This window comes from Juglans microcarpa x Juglans regia, chromosome 8S, assembly GCF_004785595.1.
Source record: "Juglans microcarpa x Juglans regia isolate MS1-56 chromosome 8S, Jm3101_v1.0, whole genome shotgun sequence".
In the NCBI taxonomy this organism is placed as follows: Eukaryota; Viridiplantae; Streptophyta; class Magnoliopsida; order Fagales; family Juglandaceae; genus Juglans; species Juglans microcarpa x Juglans regia.
Window position 1 is genome coordinate 10,456,217 of NC_054609.1, and position 22,215 is coordinate 10,478,431.

The following is a 22,215-nucleotide window of genomic DNA, read 5'->3' on the forward strand; positions in this document are numbered from 1 at the left end:
AAATAAATCTTATATCCACGTAATTTCTCCAATTTATTCTACAACTAAACCTTAAAAATCTTAACATGGGCAAACAACAAATTTTATTGATTCCCCACAATATAACTTTAAAACCTAGTGTTCACAAACCCCACTTTGATTTCCCAACATCCCATAATATAATTAACAGAAACGCTTCTCGGTGCATCCTATAAGTGTAGAACAAAGGAGACCAATGGAGTAGTGCCACCCTAACCTCTCTCTCCCTTCACGAACCCCCCTCCCCCCTCTCTCGAATTGAACCTTAGCCCATCTCCCCTTTACAAATCTCCCCCTGTCTCCTTCCCTCTCCTTCACGATCAATCCAAACCTGTACTTCCCTTTTGCAAGCACGCTTTCCATAGACTTTAGACATATATCCAATGGCAAGAGTACAACTCATAGGTAATTAGGCAAGTGTATAATTTACCTGTTAAAACAACATCCTAAAGAACAAAAATGAAGAGTAAAAATCGGGAATGGTTTATTTGATCTCGCATAAACTCTAAAAGTAAAGAAGAGGTAGCATTTAGCAAAACTTCACCATTCCTTTACACTCCAAATTATCAAACCAAGCTCTGCACACTGTTGCACAATAACAAGTATGGGGCAATTCCAAGCTTCGGGAAAGTACGATGATGATCATATTGATGATGGTGTGCCTGGGATCGCCGATGAAGTTGTTGATTTTGTGTGTGAGATTTCGGCGTGCCCTAAGCTTTGAAACGATTTTCCTTTATCACTCGACAACGGTAGTGTTTATTTTACTTTATTTTTTATTTTAAAACAAAAATAATTTTAACTTTTACTTTTTAAATCAGTTTGATTGGATTTATTGCTGTAATTGTTAATGCTTTCACTGCATTTTTCTAAACTCGATCATTATTGTAGTATTTCTTTGGTTACTAAGTAAAAAATCATAGCAGCATCGTCGGCTTGCTTACATTGCATAGCAAGTTCGTGAAGGAGAGGGAAGGAGAGAGAGAGGGTTTAGGGGGGTTTTCGGTGAGAGAGAGGGGGTTGGGGAGGGGGTCTCGATAGAGTGGGTTCCCCTGTAGCGCGACGCACCAGGTTTAAAGATGTAGCCCTTACGTGGCTTTCATCTATTGGTTTTCGTTGTTCTACACTTATAGGATACCCCGGTGAGAAGTTATTCTCTATACTTAACCTCAAAATAGTCTATCCTTCCATGGACCTGAGCTCACATTAACTTGTAATGTCCAATTCAACTACGTCATATGATTAACTCGTAACATACTTATAAAAAAATTATTAACTCGTAACATATGTTTGGCGCATGAACTAAGAACTCACTAATCCAAACAATCGTCTACAAAAGCATTACCCGATAGGCCCCATTTGGATAGTGAGATGAGATAAAATAGTTTTAGATGAAAGTTAAAAGTTGAATAAAATATTGTTAGAATATTATTTTTTAATATATTATTGTTTTGGGATTTAAAAAAGTTGAATTGTTTATTATATTTTGTGTGGAAATTTATAAAAGTTTAATGATGAGATGAGATAAGATGAGACAAGACGAAATCGTTTTTATATGCAAACGGGACCATAATGTTGTCTATGACAGCAATCACTAGAGGTAGGGCATATTCATAATTTGAAAGACTTAAGTTTACATGTTTTATGTTGAAATGTTTGGTTTTAAGACACTTTCATAACAAAGTTTGTTACCCGAGAGACCATGGACGATGGTGGAGACTTGACTGAGAGTTTTCCAATGTGGAGCATTGACTGATGGTCCGTGAGCTACTGGTAGTGGTCCAAGGCAGTGGAAACACAATGTGGGGAAGGGAAGGACTCACTAGATGGGCGGTTTCTATGGTGGTCCAAGTCATCTATGAAGTGGGGTGGTGACTAAACTGGCCTCAAGCTTCACAACAATGCTAGAACCACGCACAACAAAGCTAGCTGTCTTTGCAAATGACCCGCCCCACAACCAACTCAGCAAAGCACAATATCAAGAGATGTGTGTGTGTGTGAGAGAGAGAGAGAGAGTCGATGCTCATTCCTCATCGTACGAGAGGAGTCAATGCAACACTGGCTTTGAGAATCTGAGATAGAGAGCGAGAGAAAGTCTCTCGCTCTCTATCTCAGATAGAGAGGTGGAGAGCCTAAGGCCCCATTTGGTTGATAGACTCAACTGAGATAAACTCAGTTCAGTCTAATTTTAAGGTGAGTCTAACACCCAAACACTTAACTCTCAAATTACTAAACTCATCTTAACTCAAAACCTTTTTATACGTGGGACCCACAACCTTTTTCAACTTCCTATAAATATATCTAAACTCATATTGATATATAAACATATTTAAACTCATCTCAGGTGGACCTCACAAAACTCACTCCATCATCTCAACTCACTACTATTCATAAAAAACTCAACTCAGCTCAACATCCAAACGCAATCTAAAACAGTTAAAAAGCTAAAATTAAGGTTGCACAAAAGCCCCAATTGCATGAGTATGAAGAAGAGGTTAGGGTTTAAGAATTGGAAGAGGAACTAATTTGGGTGAATCAAGAATTGAGTGATGTCAACAATAAACGAAGCCGTTTAGTCAATATTAATTAGGGGTGAATAAGAACCGGTAGAACCGGTCAGCACTGCCTGAAATCGGCTGCCGAAGTCAAGAACTGGCCAAAACAGTGGAGAACCGGTCGAAATGCTATTGGAATTTGAAGAAACTGACACTGGTTTGTTTCGGTCCTGGTTTGAACCTGGTTCAAACCGGTAAACCGATTGATATAATTATATATATATTTAAGTAAAACGACGTCGTTTCATAAAAACTGTGTAGAAAAAGATTAAACATAAGTCTGAAACGATGTCGTGTCAGACTTAGGTTTAATCCCCCGCACCTTCTCTTATTCTCTCTCTCTCTCTCTCTCTCTCTCTCAGAGACTCTCTACGATGGCAGTGGCACATTTTCGAGCTCTCCAAGTCCAGCCTCCAGCTGCAGCGAGCCCAGCCTCCAGCCATCCCTATCCACCATTTCCAATTCCAGCAAATGGTGTCGTTCTCTCTCCCTCTCTCTCTTTCTCTCTCGGATTCACCTATTGTTTTGTATTTTGTTGATTTTGTTGTGAATCAATGATATTTGTTGTAAGATCAATGATATTTGTTGTAAGATTTCTAGTTTTTTGTTGTGAATCACTGTGTTTTTCTCTTCCTTATTGCCACCGACGACGCCGGTGAACCGACCAGAAGACGTCTCGATTTTCTTCCTCGTCACCGGCTGATTTCGGTCGAGATGATCCCAGTTTCAGCAAGTCGGTGTCGTTTCAATTTTGAACCAAAACTGCACCGACACCTTCAGTTTTCACCCCTAATGTTAATAAGGTGGTTCGAAAAGAAATATAAATCTGACCCAAGAATTTTCAGAATCTATACGATGCGTTCCTAATTCCAATCCGATGTTCTCGGGTCGGTTAATTTGAGTAGAGCGATTTGGGTTGGTTAACAATGTTTTGTGCAGCCCTGGTGGACAGTCGAGGTGGTATCATTCCCCATATGTAATCCATTGCTTATTATGATTGAAATTATGCTTTAATAAAAATCTAAGACTTAAATATTTAAAAATGTAAGAGACATATTGCTTGAATAGATTTTTTCTTGAATAGAGAAAATAGATGATGAATAATTTTTTTTTTTATGAATATAGCTATTGATATATAAATATATTCACAAAAAGCTCAAAATTTATTAGTTAGAATGATGTATAAAATTATGATATAAAATGTAATTATTTTATTTTATTAAAGTCAAATAGCTCATTAACAAATTTAGACACATTCGAATATTAAGGTCTCATTTGGATGTTGGAACGTACTAATATCAATTCAGTTCAATCTAATTTTAAACTGAGTCTAACATCCAAATATCTTATTCTCAAATCACTAAATATCACTCTACTCAAAATCTCTTTACAAATGAAACTTACAACCATTTTTAACTCAATATCTCTTTACATGCGAGACTTACAACCTTTTTCAACTTTACATAATACATCTAAACTCATATTTGGTAGGCTCCACAAAACTCATTTCATCATCTCAACTCACTACTATTTATAAAAAATTCAACTCAACTCAACATCCAAACAGCCTAAATATACTGTCCGCTAACATAAAAAATAACTCGATAATAAACTAAAAATAAGTCGAGTGAACAGATCTTAACCCCCCATTTTGGGTTGAATGTTTTTTTAGTGATATTGTTGGCTTGAATTTGATTGATCTACGCTCTGGGTAAATATACAAGAGTATCGAAATTTTCCAAAACGAAGTAAACAAAAGTGTAGGGATTTTAATTTGGGCGGGCTGCAAATATTGAGAGATTTTGGATGCATATGTGCGGAGTATAGAACTCGGGTTAAAAGCCATGGCGCGTGCTAAGAAGATGAAACCTGTAAGAGCAACATCGACTTTGGGACCGGCGGATAAACTGGAAAGCAAGCGTTTGAGCAACGCGGAGCGGTCGGCTTACTTCTCAAGGAGAGAGGCAGCGAAGGTGTTACGGAGCGTTCTGGAAGGCGATGCCCGTCGCCGAGCCGTCGGCTCCATCAAATCGCTAGTTTTCCGGCCATCTGTCAGGAACAAGAAGGGCACGTTTGCTCTGGTCTGTCAAACGCTCAAGCGTAAGTTCTAACCAAAAACCAAACCAAAACCTCCCTCGACTACATCTATTTAGCTATAAATATTGTTCCAGTGGTAAACTTGCACGCTTTGTTTTCAGACCTTCCTATTATAAAGGATGTCTTGGAGGCTTCTAGCATTCTGAAAGGCAAGTGGAAGGTATAAACAAGCACACTCTCTTCTCTATGTTGTTTTGTTAGCCACTTTGACAATTAAGCGACACAAAAATCTATGGTATGGCTGCAGAGGCAAGCGGAATTGATTTACATTATCACATATGACATTCTTTTTGGCCAGGTGAATTCCTCTTATCATCCTCTTTCTATTTTTCGGACCAAATAAACTTCTTGGCCTTTTAGAGAACTCGCTACTAGACACATTCTGGCATTTAATGCTGGATTTTTTTTAAAAGACCCAGTCAGTGAAATGTAATGCATGGACTGTGCAGGGTGTTGGAATGGTTATGGTTATTAAGAATGACGGATTCTTACCGAGGAGTACATAATGTCATCTAACATTTGCGCCTTTACTTTACTTATAAAAACACATTTGTGGCCAACAGCCTGATGGTCTGATTACATATAACCTGGTTCTTCAAATGGAAAACCTGGGTTCAAAACACCCCACCCCTAGTATATATATATAAAAAAAAAAAAAAAGACACATTTGTGCCTTTAGTCTCTGATTTGAATATTTGAGGTAATTCTTGAGATGGATGCTTGACACCAGGCAGTTTCACTAGTTGGGGATGCCGAGAAGTTTCTGATGCAATGGAAAGATGATCTACAGTTAGCTCTAGCACGGCTGTTAGTTAAGGAAAACGTGAAGACCGTTGAAGACTTGGTGAATCTTTATCAAATTCCCGGTTTGTATTTGTGGATTTGTGTGTGTAGCTTATATAGTTTTTTTTGTCCTTGCCTTTGTTTAGCTTGAAGTAATGGATACACAAATTATTGGGCTTCACCATTTGTGTTTTTCTCCCTTCTGAAGATGGGAGAGAAATCCAAAGATGTGTTTCCTTGCTGATTTAATGCCATTCTTCATACTAAAATATTATGCAACTGAATCAGTTAGACAACTTAAATATTAGGCCCTGAACATCAGTTAATTATTTCCCTACTTGTAAAAACAACGTCTGACCCCATTTGCTAATTTATTCTGCAGAAGTTTCAAAACCTCGTTATGTTCGCGTAAATACTCTGAAAATTGATGTTGATTCTGCCTTACTCGAATTAGGGCGACAAAACATGGTACTTTTCTCAATATTTTAAAACTTTGTTGGAGCATAATTTAGAATATCTTCCGCACTACTGATATCTTACAGTGATGTGAAGAAAACATGGGAACCATCTGCTGCAAAAATATCTGAAACTAACCATGTATAATTTGCTTGTTGCTGCTTGTTCTCATCTTGTTGTTGAGGCAATAATACTTAGAGTAGGTCCCAAACATTAATTTTGTTCTCAATTTTTTAGATTTTTTCTTTTTCATGTCATGCAGTGTTTGGTATACCACTAAAGAAAAAAAGATTGAAATTTTGATCTTTTCCATTGTTGTGTTCGTAAGTGAGGAGAGAGTGAATTAAACATTAGAGAGTATATGGGAATCAACTCAAGTCTACTGAAATTCCCAAATTGATGACATTCAAAGAAGAAGCAGACTACGAGGAAATGGCACAATGCATCATATTCTCTTGTGAAAATTGAGAGCGAGTGTATCTTGCATCATATTTTTAAAGTACACCGTGCTTTTTTTTTTCCTTTTGATCATGCCTATTTTGTGTGTTGAATAGGTTCAAAAGGATGATGTGGTTCCTGACTTGTTGATACTCCCACCAGCTACTGACTTGCATAATCATCCTCTGGTCATGAACGGAAGTGTCTTTTTACAAGTAAGAGTTTATTCCAAGTCTTGCATATTTCCTTTCAATGGCATTAAAAGCACCTTAATATGACCCGGCTTCTTATTTCATGTAAAATAAGCATAATATTTATGACTCAGACATCCTAGGTTTAATTCTGTATCAAGACTTCTCCTGAATTACTTGGCACACAGTTCTGGTTGGTGGGTTTCTGTATACAGGTCATACTCCTTAGGGTTGGGTCCAAAAACCCTTCCTTTGTTGTTGTTTTTTTTTGTATAAGTAAAGCCCTGACTTGGTAAGATTTCACATAATAAAAATAATCATAATATTTCTTTGACCTCGAACAAATTACAATGACTTTGCAGTGGTAATAGTTTGAAATTGTTTCTTCAATCTGAGAGATATTGTAATCTTCTTTCTGCACACAGGGGAAGGCAAGTTCCATGGTGGCCACAGCTCTTGATCCTAAACCAGGATGGGAGGTGAGTAATGACTGCCTCGTTTATATTGGTGCTGAGTTGTTTTCTTTTTCCTTACTGGAGGGATGTGACTAACTTATCTTATTTTTTCATGCTCCTTGTTTTACCATCTTGGTTTCAACTACTTAAATGAAAAAGTGTCTTGGTTTCATATAGGTTGCACCCTGATGGGTGATCGAGTGGTTGATATTTTTTTGCTTGAAAGTTTCTTCAAGAAAGTTTTTTAAGTGGAGACTATCTTATTGGAGAATTTTGAATTGTGTAGGTTAAGTACTAAAATAGTCCTTGAATTTTACCTGTTTCTATTTTTTTCTCCTTGGGTATGATAATTTTGTCATTTAGGTACTTTTGACAGATTTTCGTTAACTAATCTAATGAAAATTCTGAAGGGGCATTCCACATGGATAACGACGGAAACGTGGCATGCAACCATATATTACAAAAATAAAAATAAAATAGAAAAAAATCTCATCGTATAAAAAGCCCAAAATCATACAAAAAGTCATTTTTTTTAAAGGCATAAATACAAACCAGATAGATTAAAACAAGACGATATGAGACAGTATGAGACAATATGAGATAAACAAGACAATATATTTGTAAAAACTCCAAATATCTAGAGATATGAAAAATAGAAAATAGAAAATTCAAAAACATAAATCCAAAAAAAGAATTCAAGTTTCATTTGGTGAATTGGGCTACGGTTTGTACCCGTATACGTGAAGGTGGGTTGGGAATTCGGAATTTGTTGGTTTTCAACAAGGCTTTATTCGGCAAATGGTTATGGAGATATCACGAAGAGGGGAGCTTTGTGGAGGGTGATGATAGATTTAAAATATGGTGGATTGTGAGGAGGATGGTGCTCGAATGAGGTGAGTGGACCACATGGGGTGGGGCTTTGGAAACACATAAGAAAAGGCTGGACCGATCTCCATCGATCAACACGGTTTGTAGTTGGGGATGGCTTTAGAATTAAATTCTGGAATGACTTATGGTGTGGAGATCGAATCCTCAAAGAAGCATACCCAATACTATACAGCATTGCACAAAGAAAGGCGGCTACAGTAGCAGAGCTTATGAATATCTCTAGTGGCTCTCCCCAATGGAATATTAATTTCCTTAGAGCTGCCCAAGATTGGGAAATTGACACATTTACATATATATTGGATTGATATTACATGTGTAAGAAAAGTGGTGAGTTTGTGGATCACCTATTATTGCATTGTGATGTAGCCAAGAGCTTATGGAACGATATCTTTGCAGGAGTGGAACTCTTTTGGGTAATACCAAGAAGGGTTGTTGACTTTTTGGCCAGCTGGCAAGGCGTTCGGGGTAACTCTCAAATTGCAGCTATGTGGAAGATGATACCGACCTGCCTATGGTGGTGCATATGGATGGAGAGGAACGGTTGGAGTTTTGAGGATCGTGAACGGACAATGGACAAGCTTAGAATTTTCTTTTCTTTACACTTTATTCCATTGGTCGATTGTAATAGATTTTAATGGCATGAATATACATGATTTTCTTGTATCTTCAGATAGTCATGCCTAGGTGTGGCTTTTGTATATGTCCCGTGTACTTGGCTTCACCTATTTTCAATAAAATTCTTATTTACTGATAAAAAAAAATTTCTGCCTTCTCTTACATAAGATCTATTGAACATGGCAACAACGTAGTTTGGTCATATTTGACATCCAACTACGGGCCAGACGCTATTCTTCATTATCATATTCTCAATCTATGGGAAGTATTGGTCATCGAAGGTTGCTAGGGAGTTATTTGATGTAATGCCCCAACGTAGTTTGGTCTCTTGGACTTCAGTAAATTCTGGATAGTCACAAAATGGTCAAGAAATAATGCCATCAAGATGTATTTTCAAATGCTATGATCAATCACTCACTAGGTGCTTTAGGTTGCTAAGCCAAACAACTCCTAGGTTGTGGGTGGTAATGAGAGGGGTAGAATGATATGGAAGCATATGGGCAGTAAAAAGTTTTCGGTATGGTCTTACTATAAGGCGTTGAGTGTTCGACATTCTCCTTTTCCTTAGAAGAGTATTTGGAGGTCACATGTGCCTTCCAAAGTCGCTTTTTTCTTATGGACAGCATCACTCGGCAATATTTTGACGATTGATAACTTGAGAAAGCGCGGTCTTGTTGTTATGGAGTGGTGTTTCATGTGTAAGTAACATGGAGAATTTGTGAATCATTTACTTCTGCATTGCAAGGCGGCAAAGGCACTGTGGGATGGTGTTTTCAGCAGAGTTGGGATGGCTTGGGTGATGCCTATGAAAGTAGTGGATTTACTTGCGTGTTGGATTGGATTGCAACGTTCTCCTTAAGTGATTGCTGTGTGGAAGATAGTTCCTTTGTGTCTCCTGTGGTGTATTTGGTGGGAAAGGAATGAGAGATGTTTAAATAATGAGTGCACTATGGAGGAAATCTGGAAATTCTTTGTGTTTTCTTTATTTCAATGGTTTTCAGCTATAGTGCTTAATGGAGTTTTAGCTCATGATTTTCTGTTTTCATTTTCTTCTTTATAGAATGTAATTAGGTGTTTTCTTTTGTATACTTCTTGTATGCATGGGCTGCACCTATTTCATTCGATGAATAAAATTCTTTCTTACTTATCAAAATAAAAGGTTGAGGAGAGGTGGGCGTCCTCTCCCACCTAGGCCAGCTTATGGCTCATTTGGAAAGTGAAATGAGATGAGAATTTTGTAAATAGTAGTAAGATAGTTTATGAATAGTAGTGAGATAGTTTGAGTTGAGTATTTTTTGAGTTATGGGAAAGGAGACAGAAAAAGTTGAATAAAAAATATTATAAAGTTAAATATTGTTAGAATATAGTTATATAATATTATTTTGTTTGAAGATTTGAAAAAGTTGAATTGTTTTTTATTTTTTGTTTGAAAGTTTGAGAAAGTTGTAATGATTAGTTTGAAAAAGTTGTGATGATTAGTTTGAAAATTTTGTATTTAAATTATGTTTGGGAATGAGATGCGATGAGATGAGATTGGGAATTTTGGGATGAGATTATTTCCAAACAAGCCCTTAGGCATGGCTTGGGTTGCCCATAATGATTGCACCTAGGTTGAGGGAGGGGGACAGACGTTCCACTCCTGTCGACCAAGGTAGCATTTACGTGAGGAGTGTGGGGACTACGCCGAAATGTGAGAAGGAATCCCCTCACGTAGGCAAAATGCTAGCGGCAAGGAGGCAGCTGGGGAAGCAATGTGCAGCCAAGGTATAAGGTGAGTAGCACGTTGTAGAGAGCTTGACAGATGCGAGACAGCACAAGGTGATGGAGGAAGGTTCGCCCGACACCAAGCGAGCAAAGCATGTGTTGATTGTATGAAGGGTGAGCAACGGGTGAGGACAAGCCCAATGCAAAGCTGGGAGCACTTGAAGAAAACACGGAAGGGCTCAAGAGACAACAAGTGTTGTACCCAAGGCCCATGCTCCATCAGACGGCACAACAAGAGCGCACCTTGGAAGGAATATGTTCCTACAGGCCATATCTTTTGCCTTAGAAGTATGTGGCCTAACACCACGTTGGAGACTCTCATAAGGGGAAGGACAGTGGGTTTAGTTCCAAGGCAGGTTGTAGAGACAAATGCGCCTTGTCCCATCAGTCACTCAGTCTCTCATTCAAGCAAGACAGTCAGAGGAAACGTCAAGTTTTGTCACGACTGTAACTGGCAGCCCTGCCAAAAGGCAATGGACGATAGTCAACATCCCACTTTAGAGATTGTAAAGGACTTCAACACTTTTCTTCTTTCTATTCAAAGGCTTCAAGGATGCCGAGAGCTCAAAATCTTCGTCAATCTAAGGATTTTCACTCCAATGCAACCATTAGTATTCGGAATACTATCCAGGTAGGTTCACTCCTACGATCATACTAGAAAAAAAAGGATAAATGCTTATGGGTATGTTTAGGATTTGCGTGTTCCACTTCTTATCTCCTCTCATGAAAGTGCATACTTTTCTCACTATATTTATTGATTACTTTGTTAAAATGATTTAAAGACGATGTGATTTAAAGTGATGTGATTTCAATGTGCTATGTACTCATGGATCGTGTTGAGGATTCTCTGTGCCATTACTGAGCGGCACGTTGCCACGAGTTTCATACTAGTAGAGGGATTTTCTGTGGTGATCAGGGTGGGGCATTTCCGTATTGGCTTCACATGATATTGTGGGTACTGATAGTCCTCGCGTTGATCAGGTGGAGTGTCCTTGTGATGTTTTGGTGGAGGTTTTCCACGTGTTGAGCAAGTAGAGAGATTCCTTTTGTCGAACAGGTGGAGTGATTCCCCGTTGGTTTGGTGAATGTGTTCATGTATTGGTCGTGTAGAGAGATCCTCACGTCGAATGGGTGGAATGATTCTCCACACTTGATGATATTTATGAATGTATATGTTTTGCTCAGAGGGTTATTCCTTGTCATGCATAGGAATACTTGTGTTTGCGCTCAGATGGTGGTTCCTTGCCATGCTTACAGTATGTATGTTCTTAATCTTATTTATGTGAAATGATGCATGCATATTCATTATCACTGTCTTCCATTTTTAGTACTGTCATGGGTTTTAACTTATTGAGGTTTTATCGAAATCTCACTGTGGTGGTCCCACTAGTGAATTCGTTCTTTGGAGCCATAGACCTTGATGCAGATGTAGCCCAGGAGAATTACCCCAAGGGAGAAAGACCTGCCCAACATGAAGAGTAACCAAGGAGGCCTATCTTCATTTAGTTTTATATTCTGAAATTTAAGATGTTCATTGTAGTTGGGCGACGAGTACTTTGTGGGTCGCTATATTTAGATGTAAGTGATGATATTATAATGGTGTGTAATTAAATTTGGGATGAAGTGATAGTGACATTTGGATATTATTATTATTAAGGAGTATTCTTATACTTCTCTGGCACTACTGGATTTGTCTCCGACTAATCCTCTTTACCATATGTGCTGCGATTTTCATTATCCACGTGTGCTCGACACATGGGTGCACAACTCTTATTTGTACAATAAGGGATACAACCAACCAACTCAAATCCCATGCATTGTGGTTCCTCGTCAGAGAACTACCAAGGGCGCCACAAGGAGAGTGTGGGAGGCCTCCCATTCACTAGTGGTGGTGGAGGGTAGATGTCCAACACAGTTCGAAAAGGACTATAGGGGATTGGCCGAGATGAAGGCTAGAATCCGTAGTCGATCCTATTTCTGATAGTAGTTGACAATTGAATCCATTTTCTCTCATTATTTTCATATCCGAAATAGTGCAAAGAGAATGAAGGTATGAGTCTATGTGTGCTTCATTCTCTTTGATCTTATGTTTGATTCCTTTTAATGAAGTCACATCGGGAGTTGGTGCTTGCTATCTAAGAATTGCTCCATGGGCCTATTGAGAATGCTTGACGGCACGATAGAAAGGAAAAAAGGCGATGGCTTTAGTCCCTATGTCCCGTACCCTTTCCCTTTGGGTAGAGAATCCACAGGAAGAAGCCAGAGATGACTGAGGAATTCCTCTATTTTTGCCTTGCCGTAATAAGGGCTAGGATGATAGGAATCCCAAAGGTTGACCCATTGTAAAACAGATAAGCTTAAAAAGTGGCCTTCTACTGAGTAGGAGCCTGAAATCTGTTTGACTTGTAATTTAGACCTACCCAACGGGTGATTCTCGTCTTCTTGAATTAGAAGAGCGAGAATAAGTCTTTTTTTATGGTTTTTTTTTTTTTTGGTGGGGGGGGGGGGGGGGGAGCAAAGCAGTCAAAGAATGAACCAAACCAAATAATTTTTCTAGCTAAATTCTAAAACTCAAAGAAGGGAAGGGTGGGATTAGGCACTGTTATTTGAGTCCTATATGTAACCTGGTGTGGAGGATATATTATCAGCACCACTGTGGCATGGCAAGATTTAATTTGCAAGATTCATGCTTTTAAATTTTTCTAGTAAATCAAATCATGCCATACCAATAGTGTGGAAGATGTATCCACACCGGCTTGCAAAAAGGATTTTTCTAATTTCTTAGAGGTTTTACCGCATCCCAAAGGATTAGGCTCTCTTTGGTTGGTTAATTCGATCTGTTAATCGATGGTTGGCAATTTTGAGGGTCCTAATGATGATTATTTCGTGTGTATCTCGATTCTCAATGGTGGCTTTGAAAAACCTTGTGAATTGATTACCCTCCTCTTCCTATTTTTTCTTTTCGTTTTTTAGACTTTGATGCATTTTTTTGTTTTTTTGTTTTTTGGCTTTTCTAGTGTTCTTTTTTTGTTTTATATTCTAGATATTTTTTTGGTTCTTTTTAAATATATTTGGGCTTTTTCTTTGGCTTTTGTGTGATTTGATTGGTTTCTTATTTATGCTCTTTTTGGAAAATTTGTTGGCTTTTTTTGAATGACTTTTTGCTTATTATGCCATTTTAATGTTTTTAACTATATATATATATATATATATTTTTATCTCTTGAGTGCTATCGGACTAAGGGATTCTTCCCTTGAATTACCTGATGTACACTTGCAAGAAATTCCTTTCTGAGGGCCTGTGCACCCACAGGATTAGTCGGGATGCTGTTCCTAGACACCCGGTGCCAATAAAAAAAACTATATTTTTTATATTTTTCTATTAGAAGTGGCAAGCCACGTCAGGATTGACATAATTGTCCAACCTAGCAAGCAAAACACAAAAGTAGCCAAAGAGCGAAAAGATAAAACATGTAAAACTCCAGGATTGTTTTATTTTTTTATTTTTACTCATAATGCAGCTGGACTTGAGTTGTTTGTTTCCCTCTTGTGGTTTTAATTTGATATATGAGAAATTGCATTATAAGTGGGAAGGTGCTTGTGAAAAACTGTAGTAAATAACGGCATGAACTGTGATGAAGTTTGACCATTGGCTCTGTTATCTGCACTGCTATACATCTTTTGCGTTTGCTTTAGCCATGGGGTTGAGATCTATCAGATTTATTCTGGATTGATTACTTTTGTATTGGTTTAGTTATTGCTCAATTTATTTCTTCTTTGAAGGTTCTCGATGCATGCTCAGCCCCAGGAAACAAAACCGCCCACCTTGCTGCTCTTATGCGAGGAAAGGGGAAGATTATAGCATGTGAGCTGAATAAGGAGAGGGTTAAACGTCTAAAAGAGACTATCAAACTTTCTGGTGCCTCTAGTATCCTTTCTATAACTTTATTTCTTTCAAGTTCCATTTCATATCATTTTGGTCTAGTTATTTAGTACGTCTATACTGTTTCACAATTGTTGAATGTTACAACTACCTACCTGTTGCTATGCTACTAAGTGCATGTTTGGGATTGCTGTGGGTAATATAACTTTTAGTTTTAGGGGTTTTAGTTGTAGAGTTTAATTAATAAGCTCTACTATTAAAAAGCTATTTAATGTTTTTATTCTACAATAAAAAATAGGCTACAGCCTCATGAATGGTGGATTTTCTTTGATTTCACATTGAGCAATTACTATTTTGCCCGCATTTGCACAATTACATTTTTGTCCTCTAATTCATCATTAAAATTTTCTATTATTCTAATATTAATTAGAATATAATAATAATATTATTATTAATATTAATGAACATACAAATAATCTAAATTGAAGATTTTGGTTTATTGAACTTTTGTGGAACAAACTAACAACTTAAGATTTTTTTATATTTCTTAGATTTAAAAATAATAGTATTGTTTCGTATATAATATTATTTGAAAAATAACAATTATCTTCATATTATTCATAGGAAATATTAAAAATAAATCATAGTCATTGGATTAATAATCTTTTTCATTTTACAAAATGCAATTATTATTTTTAGGTTCCAATTTATGCCTTAGTCTATAATTGGTCTTTAAAATTTATCATATTCACTATTTTATTTCTTGTGGTAACACATTTCATATTAATATATTTGTAATGCATTTATAAATTATTATTAAAATAATTGATAACACTTTTTATCATTTAGAAAATTATTTTGGTAAGAGCATTGGCATTGGCCTAGCCATTGCCAAGTCTAAGGTTACGTTTGGATGTTGAAGTGAGTTGAGTTGAGTTGAGTTGAGATGATAAAATATTGTTAGAATATTATTTTTTAATATTATTATTATTTTAAAATTTGAAAAAGTTGAATTGTTTATTATATTTTGTGTTGGAATTTGAAAAAGTTGTAATGATGAGTTGAGATGAGTTATGGATCCAAACGAAGCCTAAAGTTTGGCTTGAATTTTAACTTTTGACTATATCATCAACTTTTAGCTAGGTGAGTTCACATTAGACTAGCCATCTTAAAGTGAAAATAATAATATAATATTATATATTTTAATAATATTTGACAATTTTTTTTTTTATATTTTGCAAATACACTTCATAAATAAGTAGAATAAATAAAAAATTCTGTCATTAGTATTGAATAAACATTAACAAATAAATATTTATTTGTTAATAAACATTAGTATTCTCAACATTAGTATCCTAAACACAGTCCATAGTCCAACATATATAAAATGAATTAGCTGTATTGAGCAACACAGTCCACAAATAAATACCAACACATTCCTTTCAGGCACCAACACAGTCCACAGTCCAACATTAGTATCATCAACATCTTAAAGTCGAACAAAGCAGCAAACTGTTGCCAATATATAGATGTTATATCTGCCTGCCTCAAATTGACATGTAAAACCACATGTAAAACTAGCCCAGTGGCTTGAAACTTCATAAGGTTGGCATTTATTACTAAACCAAATAAATGTTCACCAAATACTTTCTTTGTATTTTTTTCTTTGCCTTTTCTCACAAACACGATAAACCAAAACTGTGAATAGAAAAAGTCATCTGCATGATATCAATCCACCTAAAGACTCGTGAGAATATTCCTTTAAAAGCACAACACTTCACATTAGAATAGTCATTTATGACTCAAGTTATAAAAAAAGTGTCCTAACACCATAATAAAAAGTAAAAAATAGCATAGGATTAACAACATTAGCTCATTAAACAATCAAATAAGAGCCATAGTGGAACAAATTAATTTTCTAAGAGTTAGTGCAATGAAGTTCTTGCTCTGTTTAGTTGCATAATATACATAAAAAGTAATCTAAACACACAAATCACAATGGAACACAAAAATAGCACAAGATCCACCAACTTAATTAGCAAGACATGGCAACACCATAGGAATAAAAGATTCCAAATTCAAGTCCTGCAACACACAGCACCAACAGTCCATATAAATACCTCTTTATATACCAAAAGAGTCAGAAAGTTACCAAAACAGTCTACAAATTACCAACAGAGTTCAGTTTCCAGTACAAAGATAATATCCATAGTCCACGCATTTAGTTGCTACCCAACCACATATTTATCTAGCCCACATGTGGCTGGGCAGCCACTAAATTCTCAACAAATTTAGTTCTATCAATATTAGAAGTTAGACATCTACATAATAAGGTGTTGAAGGAGAGAGGTAGATCTACCTCTGGAATGCGACTTCGATTCCTCAAAAATTGCTAGTTGAATATTACAGAAATATTTTTGTTGCATGGCATTCATGCCACGTAGATCTAGCATCATCATTTTGCGTTCAAATTTTTTTTTCTCTAGTTCAAACTTCTTCTTCTTTAGTGCAAATACTTTCTCGCTTTTTTGGTATGCCTTCAACGTAGCATTTCTCCGCTCTTCCATGCTCGTGGCTCTATCCTCGGTCATTTTAGCTAAGGAAATGTTGATCTTATACTCTTTGCCTTCCATCGATTTCCGCTTTCTCTCCCTTTCTTTTTCAGCTTTTTTGCCTAGAGGTCTCTTAGCAAAAACCTTCATGTTCTCCTCCACCGTTTCAATAGCAACTTCATCGTGCGGTTTTTCTTGTGGCCTTCTCCTCATCCCAAGGGTGGAGATCTGTTGCTGCCATTTTGGTTGGTGTCTTAGACAGTGCTCCATTGTGAAGTTACTCTTCTCCATCTCTTTGTACAAAATTTTTGGTGTCTCAGAAGACACGTTAGAATGTTGCGTTGGGGTGCTATTACAACCCTCTCCTCCACTTTGTAATAGAGTGGTGAAGAAAGGGTCATCATCAATTTATGTGTCCATCCTCGAAAAATATTACATTTTCAAGGAGTCAGAAAAGTCTAAAAATTTTCAAGTCCCACAAAGCAGCAAATCATGTTACCGCAAATTTAACAAACTGACATGCAAACAGTCCACAAATATGTAGAAAATCAGAGTCAAAAATAAAAGTCATTTGCTGATCTGGTATGCAAAAAAATATGTAGAAAAACAGCAAAGAAAAAGAGCAAAGAAATATGCAGAAAAACAGCAAAGAAATAAACTTGTTGGGACTTTTATGTAAACAGCAAAGACATTTTATACTTGATCTGGTATGCAAAGATAAACTGGGGTTATTAAATTCATTCGAGCTTTAGCGAAAGAAATTTCCAAATTTTCAGTCATCTTCAAGGCCTGGCATTGGTCAGAGAATTTGGAAACACTACAGATGGGACTTTTTATGTGAAATTTGCATGGCAGATTATACAATTGGCACACCCAGATTTTCATTTGGCAAAAGTTCTATGGAATCCATTAGTTCCTAAAAAAATCTCTGTTTTTGGTTGGATGTGTTGATGCTGTGCCAGTCCATAGAGACGTTAAGATTTGTGGTATTCCTTTAGCTTCAAAGTGTTACTGCAGCAAGAGTAATGTAAGTATTGGTATTCCTTTATTTTTGGCTTTTCTCTCCATTTTGGGGTTGGCACTAACACCTTCACAGAGTTGATGGCTCAACAACTGTTTCTCATAATGCAAATGTCTATTCTATGGGATTTTTTAAAGGGATGGGAAGGATGTAAGCTTTCTGCTATAAAGGGATGGGAAGGATGTAATTTTTCCGCTTTCTGATATTATCATTTCAGGCCCAACAAAGACTAATTTTGTTCCTAGATTGTCCAACAGATTTTGTTCCTAGAATGAGTAATCAAAACCTAAAAAGTGACATATTAATTAAATTTTGTCTAAAACTTTATCTTAATCAATGTCAATGTTAATGTTCTAATCAACCTAAATCAATATTATCTAAACAATAATAGGCATGCTCACAAACCCTTTATCGTAGCAAATCATGTTATAGATCTTAAATAATAGGATTTAGCTTCTGCACATAAAGAAATGCATACATACCCACATACATATACTACTACATACACACATAAATACACCCTAAAGCATGCTTACATGAAAGGAGAGCTTAAATTAGGAAAAATCTGGGACATTTTCAAGAAAAGGAAAAGAAATTAAGAGGCTCTACATGAAAGCATATAAACTAGTAAACAAAAAAATCCTAACATTATCTTTTCATGTTGAGTACAAGCTCAAATCAAAACCCTGAATTAATACAAAACAACAGCAGCAGCAACAATACAAAACAAAGTAACCAATAGCGAACACAAAACCAATCGATAACCAAAATGACTAGTAAAACAATAGAGTGAGACAAGAGAAAATAGCCATGCACGAAAAGCAAACAAATCCAAAAAAATGAAAGCAGAAATAGCGGATTGTAGTTACCGAAAACAAAAAATAAAAAAAATATGAGGGCTCAGCTCTGAGACTCTACGAAGAGGTTTGGCTGGACGCGATAATAACCAACTGTAGAAAAATCAGCAACACCAACTGTAGAAAAATCAGCAACGATAATAACCAGCTTACCCAAACAAATTCATACCCATTTCACAAATTCACAAATTCATACTCAAAATACTCAATACAAAGCTTACCCAAATAAAGTTTCGGTAGTTTTACCAACCCAAACCGAGAGAGAGTGCTGCATGCTTGAGCCAAACCGAGAGAGAGAGAGAGAGGAAATTGCACAACTGTGGAAGATCGACCCAGGAATGGAGAGACAATCGATTGAGGAAAAGAGAAGAGGGAGAGAAGAGGCAGAGGAGTTTCAAAAAAAACAAATGGCAAACGGAGAGAAGAGGGAGAGACGAGCGAGGGTAGCCTTTCTGAAGAAAGGAAAATACGAGGGAAAGAGAGAGGGATAGTTAGACGGAAACAATAAAATATACCTTTGATCCTTCTACAGGAACTCGCCAACTATGGCTAGGGAGAGAGATTTACTGTAGCTCAAATTAGGAAAATATCGCTTTGGCTATTCCAATGCAGGGATTTTATCTCAGAAAAGGTTAAAATTTAGATTTGGACTTGGCAATGGCCAATGCTCTAAGAACATGCTTTTATTTTCTAAAATCGATATTGCAATTCCAAATTCGAAAAGACTAGTAATATTATATTTAAGTTCAAAAATGAAAATATTGTCTTTAAATTTAAAAAATAATATTTTATTACTTTAGGATATCATTTCAAAAAAATAATATTGTCTTCATATTATTTTTCATAATAATGAATCATACTAAATGACACTTTTTAAACTAATATTATTTTCATTTGAAAAAAAAATATACTTTTTTTAATTTCAAATGAATAGTCTATCTTTTTCATTTTATCATTCTGATAATAATTGTATCCAGTAGTTTTCTAAAACAATTAAAAATAATATTATTTTATTTTTTTCATTTATAAGAACAATAATAATAATAATATAATTATTATTATTCTGTACATGTCTAATTGGTCTCATAATGAGTGGAGCAATGCATGTCCTATTATGATTTCAATATAATGAATTCTAAACATTTTGTTTGTTATGTGTTCAATAATCTTACATTTTTTTTTCACTTATCAAAAAATAAAATTTTTACAGTTTCTGTTTCCTTCATTTTTTTAAAGTATAATTAATTATAATCATTTGTAAAATTTGGTGAATAGACTTATGCTTATCTTTACATTTACCATACTTGTTCTAAATGATATGCATTTTTAAATTTATATTTACCATATAAAAAATGTTGTAGCACTTTCGACAGGGAATACGTGCCTTGTAAATTCTTTTACATAGTGGTAACAATGTCTAAAGCAATTTGAAAGATGTTACATTTGTTTGAAAACAATATGAAAAAGTGTTTTTTGAGGTAGAAAAGACAAAATGTCATTTGATTTTTTAAAGATTATGAACATGTCCTTGATAGAAATCAAATTTTATAATCAAATAACAACGAAAATAGTTTAATAGGATTTCAATAAGCAAAATGAAAAAAAAAAAACCTTCAATGATGCATAAGTGAAATAGTAATACAATTACGCTCAATATTCATAGCATTTTGCCCACTAATAAGATGAAAGGGCAAATATGTAATTATTTTAAAGTTGTATGGGTATTTTCACCCATGGATAGTCTTCTTTAAACTTGGAACTACGTTTCGCATTATTTGGAAAAGCATGTTTGAGGAAAGCATCAAAATCCTGAAACATACTTTTTAGTTTTTTTTTTTTTTATTAAAAAGTACTTTAATATGTAACAACCAAACAATCTAATTTTATCATTAAAGAGCTTTTGAGACTATTTAAGTACTTTTTACAATTCCTAACGCAACCCTAACATACCCTAATGATTGCTGTGCATTTTAATGATAAAATTGTGGGACAGTTTCTCATCTCTTTTAACTTGTCTATGTTAAGTTTGTCACAAAACAATATTTAAGCTTAACCTGGATCCTAGATATAAAAGTTCTGAATGGAGATTTCTTGAACATCAACCCAAAGGATCCATCAGTCTCGACGGTAAAGCATAATGCACTGTATCCTCACAATTATGGCATTTAGATATCTGAATTGTCAGTTTTAACACCAGTATTCATGTTTAGTTGTTTAATTTGTCATCTCATTTCAACATGAGATATATTAAATGCAAATTTAACATTGCAGATCCGTGCCATTCTTTTAGATCCTTCATGCTCTGGCTCTGGGACAGTCTCTGTGAGATTGGACAATCTGCTCCCATCTTATGCTGCAGGTAATTTTTTAATCTCTTTGGATTTTTTTAATTAGTGATGTGTTAACCTTTACTGACTTATAGTTATGACTTCATATGTTTTCTGTAAGGTGCTAGAAGTTTTCACTATTAGAAAATTTATTCTACTATGGTATAATATTAAATACACTTCCTATTTTTTCAGTCTAAATCAAATGATCGTTAATTGGTGTGGGTTGTTTGTTGACATTGCCAAACCGATTGTATGTTCTTTTAGCAAATATGATTTCCATTTGTATTAGGGTTTGAATCCTACATAACTGATTTAGATATAGGATTTATTGCTTCTATACCAAAATCCCTGTATCTGATGGAATCAAATAAGTTCGATACCCTCTAACTTCATTCTTCTTATGCAATCCTGTACCTCATGACATGGTGACCTAAGACAAAGGGAAGGCTATGGCGGAGAGTACAGGCGTACACTTTGTCAGCCCCAGATTTGCAGAGTACTGTGTGAACTGTTTCCGTGAGCCACCATTGGGGACTGCTGCTATGGTCTGGCCAACCCAATGAACCTCAACACAAAATCTTCCTGACTAGCAACTTCATTGTTCATTATGCCCTCTACCGTCAAGTGGAGATCAACCGCCCTTTCCCACCCAACATATCCCACTTTACACATTAACTTCCTTGCCTCCATCACCCTCAAAGACCCTTTCCAACCACGCCTTCTCCCTCCGACTCAAACACTTCAACAACAGTAAGTGCTGCCCCTCCTTGATAGCTTCTTTGGAAAGAGAGAGAGGAACTATCGCTCTAGGGCCTTGGTCTATGATATTCGACTTGCCAGGATTCTGTCTGGTTTTTTTTCACCCTCCACTAATAGCACATAGGATTTTGAATTGCCAATGCAGCTCCCACTTTTTTATTGAATAAATCTAGTTTTGCCCTGAAACTATGCGTCCTTCAATTAAGAAATAATAGTAATTGTAGATTCATATTCTGTTGTCAGCCCTATTTTCTTAGGGATGGACACTAGAATTTAGAACTTCTTTTCTTTTAATCTTGCTGTCAGATTTTAGGAGCATATCAAATGTTTTCTTTAAGGCCTCGTTTGGTTACACAGATGAGATGAGAAATCTGTTAATAGTAGTGAGAAAATTAGTGAATAGTAGTGAAATGGTTTGAGTTAAGATGTTTTATGGGATTTTAGGGAAGGAGAGAGAAAAAGTTGAGTAAAAAAATTATAAAATTAAAAGAGGGTTAGAATATAATTTTTTAATATAATTTTTGTTTTGGGATTTGAAAAGGTTGAATTGTTTT

The 22,215-nt window shown here is 35.8% G+C and overlaps 1 protein-coding gene across 1 annotated transcript in view; it reads left to right on the forward strand.

Annotated features, from left to right (window-relative positions):
- The first annotated feature begins 4,346 nt into the window (after positions 1-4,346).
- The window catches only part of LOC121244399 (25S rRNA (cytosine-C(5))-methyltransferase NSUN5), a 29,370-nt gene continuing 11,501 nt past the window's right edge, over positions 4,347-22,215 (forward strand). Inside the window, exons 1-10 of the mRNA XM_041142464.1 lie at positions 4,347-4,673; positions 4,772-4,830; positions 4,918-4,968; positions 5,401-5,536; positions 5,836-5,921; positions 6,464-6,562; positions 6,964-7,017; positions 14,043-14,187; positions 20,638-20,699; positions 20,844-20,931. Of these exons, the coding sequence (XP_040998398.1) occupies positions 4,418-4,673; positions 4,772-4,830; positions 4,918-4,968; positions 5,401-5,536; positions 5,836-5,921; positions 6,464-6,562; positions 6,964-7,017; positions 14,043-14,187; positions 20,638-20,699; positions 20,844-20,931 (1,036 nt within the window). The 5' untranslated portion in view covers positions 4,347-4,417. The remainder of the gene's footprint in view (positions 4,674-4,771; positions 4,831-4,917; positions 4,969-5,400; positions 5,537-5,835; positions 5,922-6,463; positions 6,563-6,963; positions 7,018-14,042; positions 14,188-20,637; positions 20,700-20,843; positions 20,932-22,215) is intronic.